This window comes from Spea bombifrons, chromosome 2 (assembly GCF_027358695.1).
Source record: "Spea bombifrons isolate aSpeBom1 chromosome 2, aSpeBom1.2.pri, whole genome shotgun sequence".
Classification (NCBI taxonomy): domain Eukaryota; kingdom Metazoa; phylum Chordata; class Amphibia; order Anura; family Pelobatidae; genus Spea; species Spea bombifrons.
Window position 1 is genome coordinate 23,681,992 of NC_071088.1, and position 8,697 is coordinate 23,690,688.

Here is an 8,697-nt window from a genome sequence, read left to right on the forward strand (position 1 = left end):
TCCTGAAAAAAACAGTATATAGTTTGTATGGGTACACTAAATGAGGGAGAAGAAAATGACAGCTAAACACCAGCACTACAGACATGTTCAAACAGCCATTGTGAAGAAGCGTACACAATTTCTAAAACAGTCGGGTCACAAAAGGGTTAACATCCTGTGAAAATGACGTATGCCAAGAACTTTCGTGTTCTCTGCTTTTTTATATATAGATTTAGATTTTAAACAAAATTGAAATCGCAGAGAAACAGGTGAACAGACTCTTCAAAGTTGTTATCTAACTATAAATCCTATGCTGGTTACACATTTTACACGATATACTGACCGGCGAAAGTGTGACCGAGGAATGTAACACAGGTTTACTAGAAGCGGTTTCTGTGGGAACGGCTTTAACGAATCTGCTTTCAGAGTTCTCATCGTCATGGTAACAGACGCTGTGGAGTGGATGTTTTAGGCCTCGCACGGGATCGGAAGCGTTTGTGAGGGTTGCTTTGCTCTCGTTTTCCCGTGACGGTCCTATTTGTACCAGTACGGTTAACGGCAGAACAAGGCAATGCACATTTCATCACCATTTCAGGGGGACATTGCAATACTTAGTGCTGCCTACAGAGCGGGTACATGTAATTAATACCCCTTTCACCCGAGCTCCACATATACATCGGTTTTTTTCTTAGTACGTTTGGCATCATCTATATATTGTGATCAGTTTAAAATGTTTAAAGCGAAGCTACTTGTTGTTGGACCGAGTGAGGTAAGGACACCTCATATAGACGATACAGCTGATGGTACGATAGTACTATTTCAATGCTTATTGCAGTAAAACTTTATATACTGTATTTATAATGTATTGCTTATTTTCTATTAGCCTACAAGTATGCTGGTATAGTGCATGGCACCTTTTGTTATTTTTGCGCCCTATGTGGAATTTGGGGTCCATCATGGACCACCCTTCTCTTTCACTTTTTAATATGCAGCTGTGCAAATGTTATACTACGTGGGATTTGAGCATTTAAGCAATTGAAGCTGCTGGTTAAAGCCCTAACTGGTATTACTGGAACCATTTAGTTATTAAAGGAGTAAGAAACAAAGGCAAGCGTGACACGGACCACGGACTATGTCACCTATTGTATATGTTCTAAATGTAAACATGTAAACGAACATATTGGTTTGCATACATATAAATCAAATGCATTTAATAAATATGGGTTCCACCAAAGGTTTTCCCTTAGGACCTGTAAACCATAAAACCCTTTTGAATGTTACCGACGTTCTTAAACAATTCCTAACATACATAATATAATATGCCTCCATTATAAAAAATATGTTCCCATTGCAACTGCAACATCATGCAAGTAGTTCTGTTGCAACCGGACATGACATCATAATGTGGCAAAATATTATTAGATATATACTTTTTTGTTTCACTGCCCCGCTGCATCTAGCTAGATCACCATGGAATGATTGTGATGTGGTTGCATGTGACATCATAGTCCACAGAGGGTAATATGTGTGTGTGTGTGTGTGTGTGTGTGTGTGTTTGTGTATATGTGTTTGTTTAATTGTGATGCAGTTGAATGTGACATCATAGTCCAAAGAGGGTAATGTGTATATGCTTATGAGTGGTTTGTTTTATTGTGATGCCGTTGAATGTGACAGCATAGTCCAAAGAGGGTAATGTGTATAAGTGTTTGTTTTATTATTATGTGGTTGAATGTGACATCATAGTCCAAAGAGGGTAATGTGTATGAGTGGTTTGTTTAATTGTGATGTGGTTGAATGTGACAGCATAGTCAAAAGAGGGTAATGTGTATAAGTGTTTGTTTTATTGTGATGTGATTGAATGTGACATCATAGTTCAAAGAGGGTAATGTATATATGTGTATAAGTGTTTGATGTCACAATTAAACACCTATACACATATATATATATTACCCTCTTTGAACTATGATGTCACATTCAACCACATCACAAAAAAACAAACCACTCATAAGCATATACACATTACCCTCTTTGGACTATGATGTCATATTCAACCGCATCGCAATTAAACAAAGAGGGTAATGTGTATAAGTGTTTGTTTTATTGTGATGCGGTTGAATGTGACATCATAGTACAAAGAGGGTAATGTATATATGTGTATAAGTGTCTAATTGTTTGGGTTTATAGGGCAAATAATAAGTTATTGGCAACGGTTACAGCCAAGGCAGATCAAAACATACCATTGATCCTGCACTGATTGCATTTTTGTGTGATTCTTTCCTTTAATATGACTACCAGTATATCACAAGGGCAGAGTTTGTGGACATAAATACCGGTACATTTTTTCTAAAAGTCAATTTTATGTTGAATTGTGCCAGTGCCATTCCCAGCAAGGGCTGAAAATCCAAAATTACTTACCGGTAATTAGTGCTTACACACAGGTTTTTTTTTAACCTAGATAAAATATATTAATGTTCTGTCGTTTAATTATAAGCGGCCTGTGCCTAGTCCTCTAGTGGGACAGAGCCTCAATATGTGGTTGGTGAGCAAGCAAGCAGGGCTAAGCCCTCAGTTTTGAGTATTTTTTCTTTGTATTACATGACTTTAATACCAGCTTTATGTAATATGCAGTTGCATTATATAGTCCCTGTTTTAATGAAAGGCCACTAGTGCACAAGTATTTCTAAAAGTATGCTCCGGCCTCTTGTGCAAGGTATGAAAGGCAAAACTGAATGGTTTGGGATTGGTTGCTAGGTCAAAATTGTAGTTCATGCTTTATCAGTTTTCAGGACATCTGTACATCAATTATTTATTTATCTCCATTTATTTCTAAACAGAGTGGCAAAACAGTTTTGGCAAATTTCTTGGCTGATGCTACTGAGACCATTGGTGGAGATTATAGCCCAACTCAAGGTGTGAGGTAATGTGACAGCCTACTAATCATTTCAAATGGAGCCTATGCGAGCAACTTCAAGTAAGGCAGAGGATCTGTCATTCTCCTTCATTCCCCTAATTGAATAAACTTTCATCACATAAAGTTTGAAGACGTATAATTGCCTGGTGCGCCAAGATCTTTCCCTGCACTTATTAGTATGAATATAGCCTAGTTGCATGGTAATGTAAATTGTGTAATGAAAGGGTCTACTGCTTCTTAACTATTATAATCGGCTTCACATTTCCTGAATGACACTTCAGCCTGCTGTCCAGATAAGGCTCTGTACAGATAAGCTACATTGTTTTAATCCATTTTGAGGTTGATATGTGTCTGTTTGGCTAAATGCTTTTCATTTATAGGATTCTAGAATTTGAGTGTCCCAATGTGAATGGGAATAAGGGCCCTGGATGTGAAGTTGAACTTTGGGACTGTGGAGGAGATCACAAGTAAGTTAAGAAGTCATTGTGAATATGATTTAAGCTGATGTTAGAACTTGTGTTACACCTTTGGTGATTTTTTTTTTGTCTTGATGCAGCCATAAGGTGGTTGTAATGTGTTGTTTTGTGCTTTTAAGTTCTCATTCTGAAAAGGCCATGTGTTGCATATATCGCATATAGTATTACATATAGTGGTGTATTTCGTTTCAGCACTGCCCTAGGTGCAACCCAAGTTAGTGCTCCACAACTTACCCTTGCAGCTGCTGTCTCTCTGCTGAATGCTGGAAATGATGTCATATCCTGATTCTCCATCTCAGAAGGATGAGTGGGTCAGCATGACAAGGAAGATCCCCAATAGCCAATTGAGCAGCAGCATAGCAAAGAGCCTGATTTCCCAACCATGGGATCTGCGTTCAGCTTCGTGGCTCAGAGGCAACTGCCCCCTGTTTTATTCAGCCAGTATACACAGCTAATTATATCATCATTTTAGTCTAAATGGTATAAACCCTCCTCGCATAAAACAACAACACTATTGTAGAGACAGAGCACAGAATGAGACATAAACCTGTGCTATCAATGAATGTGGTGCAGCCATGGCCAGGGTAACAAATCACAGCTATTAAAATCTGAAGCAGACAGTTGCTCTGAACAGGACCGGCCCAAGACATTGTGCTGCCTTGGTCCAAGCAGGTAATGCTGCCCCTACAAACGCCAAAACCACAGTCATGCTCTCTCACACTCTGTCTCATTCATTGTCTTCCTACCTTCTTCACTGACTGCTTCCGTGGCCGTGTCTATGTTCCCACAGCACCCTCCTCTCCAGCCAGATGCACAGACATACCCAACCAGACACACTAACACAGACAGACAGACAGCCAGACAGACACACACGCAAGAAACTCATTTACCCCCTACAGCCTCAGCAGGGGTTTAATTCAGCTTGCCTGGTGCAATGACTCTTTGACCCTGCTGAAAATTAAAAAGGGAAGTCCGGGTGTCGAGACTTCTTTATCTCTACAATTGCCACGTTTCAGTCAGTAGCGTATTGCATATTTGACTACCGTAATAGTTATACAAATAATGTGCCACGTACAAATGACAAAAAGTCTTCCTTTGTGATTACCAATATTTATAAAACCACAGCCAGCTCTACAGTTCTGTACATTTTAACATACGTCATTCTCTTTCTTATTGAAGGTTTGAAAGTTGCTGGCCTGCTATACTGAAAGATTCCCACGGAGTAATTCTTGTCTTTAACCCCGACATTCCGAGTCACTTGAAGGAGATTGAAATGTGGCACAGCAATTTTATCCAGCAGCAGAGGTTGCAAGGGAATCAGTGCCTAATAATCGCTCACCACAAGCCTGGATCAGGAAACGATGGAGAAAATCCAGATCTATGTAAGTACGATGGGGCTGTGCAAAATAAAGGGAAAAAAAACAGTCACAATTGTTTTGATATTTTTTTCTATTTGGTGCTTTATCATCTGGGATTTGCAGCAAGAACCCCGATTGCCTTAGTTGCAGAAGATCATAATTCTTTTACAAAAGCAAACAGCAAACCTGCTATGCTGGCCATATATTCAGAAGAGCACGTCGGTCTAATTTGCAAACATGAGAATTGCACAAATTGCCTTCAACTCGCATTTATTGCTACCACTCAACAAATATGCCGGCTAAATACCTACTGATTTAGTCAGGAGCTGGTGTGCTACTGGGGAAGCATAGACAGTATACATGAGTACACTTAAATTTCATTAAAAGAAAACAAGGCAGGAGGAAAATGAGATCCATTGTCTAACCCTTCTAGAAAAGGGATCACATGTGCCAAATTGCATCTGGTCAAAATCTCGAGTGACTGACTCACGCGAAAGGTAAAGTGGTGAACATGGTAAAAAAAATGGATGTTAAATTGGCTAATTAAAACTTAGCAGAAACTGCTAATGTGAAAAATCACATTAAGGTTTGGGAATTTATCACAGGAAAATGGACCAAAGGGTTCTTATATGTTGTCAGTTTCCATTTCCTGTGTTTAATGGATCAGTACCAAAGTTCATAAACTGCTGGATGTTTTTTTAATTTGTTTGGCTCTATTTGATTTTTTTCACTCTGCCTATAGAAAGCACTTATAGCATATTATGCCGTTACAATAGAAAACCTTTTCCCTATAGTTCTATACATATACATGGTGTGTATTAGCCACCTTCTGATTCATTGGACAGAACCATCAAATGTGATCAAGGTGTAGTAATTTAGCAGAGAGACAGGTCACATTAATCAGCAGGGAAGAAAACTATAAATATATCAAAAAGAAGATGTTTGACAATTGACGTGACAGGCAAGTCTTTGCTCAAACGGTGTTGCTGATATTGAAGCATTCAGCAACCCCAAACAGCAGTTACAGGTGCGCCATGTAATTTCTCTCTGGAGCGATCACAAGCACCATAGTCAGATGCAGAATGTAGCAAGACTGGATATACCTAAGCCTTCCAGGTGTATGAACGAAAGAATAGCCACCTTGAATCTCCAGTTTGCCCAGAGTATCAGGAAACCGATGCTGATATTAATGCCAGTAGAAGTTTGGAACTCTTCAGCTATGGAATCAGCAGAGTGTTTGACTTTTACACACCATGCTCCTCAGCACTCGGTGACCCCGATCTGGGACATTACATGGTCTTCCACTTTGTGCCTGAGTTGCTGCTGTTCCTAAACAATACCACTTACAGTTGACCATGGAATATCTAACAGGGATGAAATTTCACAAACTGATTTATTGCAATGGTGGCAATCCTATTTCCAGTACGATGCATTATTTCACTGACCCATTCTTCTCGCAAATGTTTGTAAATGCAGACTGCATGCCTAGGTGTTCATTTTTTACACCTGTGACAATGGGTCTGATTGAAACATCTAAATTCAATAATTAAAAGTTCTGTCCCAATCCTTTTGTCTATATGTGTGATCAAAATAATGGTATATAAAAGCCAATCTCGACCTGAAAAAAACCACAAAAAATGTATATATAATTTTGTGCACGTACACTAAATGAGAGAGAGGAAATTACAGGCAAACACTACAGAAATGTTAAAGCGGCCATTGTCACAAAGGGTCAGTGTAGGGTCAGTCATGTAGTGAGATACTAATTGTAACTTCAGTGACTGCGTTTTGCAGTAGATGAACACAGGGTGGCAGCAAAGTATATTTGTGTGCAGAAATTGAAATAAAATAGTGAGACAAGCAAAAGGCTGGCATACTTCTGTATCTTTTGTTATCTAAACTGTTTGTATAGTGTATTAGTGTTTAACCCTTTACCTTGCCATATTCTGTGTGTTGTTGCGCAGGGAAAAGTAGTTTGCATGTGGGGTATTTAAGCAGCTGCATACATTTTGGTGGGTGTTACTGCAGTTACATGAAATATGTTACATCTGGAAAGCTTGTTGAAAAATGCAATGAAAATTAACTTTAGGGTTCCTTTTGCCAGGGATTGGTGACAACTAGTTGCATGAAAAGTGTCTAAATGCTCCTAATGAAACAGTCTCAAATGAAACATAGGCTTCAGAAAATAAAAGTTCTAGTTAAAGAAAAAGGGAACGGGCATGTTTCATTTTGTGCGCTGTAACATGAAAAAAACATAAATGTATACATGTTGGGTTTTTCAAATTTAGGTCACTTACATTATATATTTTGGTCAACTGAGCGTACAGTTGTATTTTAATAGTCCTAGAATTCTCACTTCCAACTAAACTTACAATTAACTGTACATAAAGTTAATCTCATCTCCTATGGGGTTAATTTTGTATTTGCTATGTTTGTTATAGTGTTTGCTCCCTATATAACACACTAAGCACAATTAAACACACTTATGTATGGATATGTCTAAAACAGAGTGATATAACATATTGATTCTCCTTAACAGCATCCGCACTGGCTAAGTTAACTCTTGTCCATTCCAACCTTGATGAAGACCCTGAGGATATAAGATTGGAATTCATAAAGTATCTTCGAGGCATTGTAAGCACATTATCCGAGAGCCGAGACCGGGAAGAGATGTCGATTATTACCTAATCCTGTACTGACCGCTGGTAAATGATGCATTGTATCCTGCTATCTAGCAATTTCCTTTTTTCCTGATAACTAGACTTGACACATTTTCTTTGCAAAAGTAGAACTTACAATTACAGAAGTATCAGTAAAGGAGATACCACAGCTAACGTTATGAAAGTCATGTGAAATGTTTATCGAATTAACTTTCAGTATCAATGTTCTTTTTTTAATAATCATATATGTGATATTGTAATTTTTTTTTACCAATACATGCTTGGTTTATTATTTTATGCAAATGAAAAATGTATCAGAAGAGTTATTTAAAAGAAAATGTATTCAAACAGAAATGTGTTTCTTTGTGTTTATATTTTTGTATTTGGTTTAATTGTTGGTAGGAAAGTAATGAAAGTCCGATTACCCTTGTGAGTTTATGTCCCTGCTAGCAGTAAGCCTTAAAAAAAGGCTACATAAACTAGGGAACTCTACTGGTTTGACCCAGAAGTCTCTTCGTGAAGCCCTGCTTCCCTAAGTCTTTAGGTAAGTTTGTTTTTTACTCCAAGCAAGGGAATGATATTTGGCTATGCCTACTCCCCCACCCACTAATGTATGGTTGGGGCTAGCTGCAACCCTACGCAAGGCAAGCAGTGTCCCTTCATATAGTCACCCCCCGTCCTAACCGTGGAAGTTCCCGCGTATGGAGAAGACTCATATATTTGCATAACTTGAGTCATCTTTAATCGCCTTATCTTTAACATGGCATGGCCCTCCGTACAGTAGGCACTGGTGAGCTTGGTGCACAAATAATAGGTTAGAAAAGAGTGTATCATACTATTAACTTTTCCCAAATGGTGAATAGCCACCATTCAATGTGAGTCCGATTAGTAATAAAGAAGCAGCCCTACACTGAGGTAATAATGTTAGCCTGGCAACAGAAACAAAGTGAAGGGCTGATCAATACTGGCTCGGGTTTTGGAACAGCACACATTTCCAGTCCTGTAGTTCCTGCAAGCTAGACCTCTCTGCAAGACCTCATTACAGATCTATGAATCTCTTTGGCAGACAAGCTGTCATGTGAAAAAGAAATGAAAGAATTATTTCTTGTGATCAATGGCATTTTAAGACGAGCCAAGTCACAGAAAACTAGTTAAACTAGGCATTAGATCTGTAGCACTACAAATGACTAGCTCATACATGAATTGCTTGGTCCAAATGCCCTTCCAGATTCTGTTGGTAGACCGTAGACCTGTTGAATTACCCATAAGGACCAGGCTGTTTTATTTCTGTTTGTACCCTTGTGGAGCGAAGC

At 38.7% G+C, this 8,697-nt stretch overlaps 1 protein-coding gene across 1 annotated transcript; it reads left to right on the plus strand.

Moving 5' to 3' along the window:
• Positions 1 to 533: 533 nt before the first annotated feature.
• On the plus strand, positions 534 to 7,738 carry IFT22 (intraflagellar transport 22). Its single transcript, XM_053457152.1, has 5 exons — positions 534 to 748; positions 2,814 to 2,896; positions 3,271 to 3,357; positions 4,546 to 4,748; positions 7,264 to 7,738. Exons 1-5 carry the CDS (start codon positions 710 to 712, stop codon positions 7,410 to 7,412), a joined length of 561 nt encoding a protein of 186 aa, XP_053313127.1. The 5' UTR covers positions 534 to 709; the 3' UTR covers positions 7,413 to 7,738.
• The last annotated feature ends 959 nt before the right edge of the window (positions 7,739 to 8,697 follow it).

What these genes read in the sequence shown, in the direction of transcription:
- IFT22 (XM_053457152.1), top strand. Translation starts at nt 710, where the DNA reads ATGTTTAAAGCGAAGCTACTTGTTGTTGGACCGAGTGAG. An exon ending in AGCCCAACTCAAGGTGTGAG is followed by an intron (nt 2,897 to 3,270) that starts GTAATGTGACAG and finishes TTTCATTTATAG; the next exon opens with GATTCTAGAATTTGAGTGTC. An exon ending in GACTGTGGAGGAGATCACAA is followed by an intron (nt 3,358 to 4,545) that starts GTAAGTTAAGAA and finishes TTCTTATTGAAG; the next exon opens with GTTTGAAAGTTGCTGGCCTG.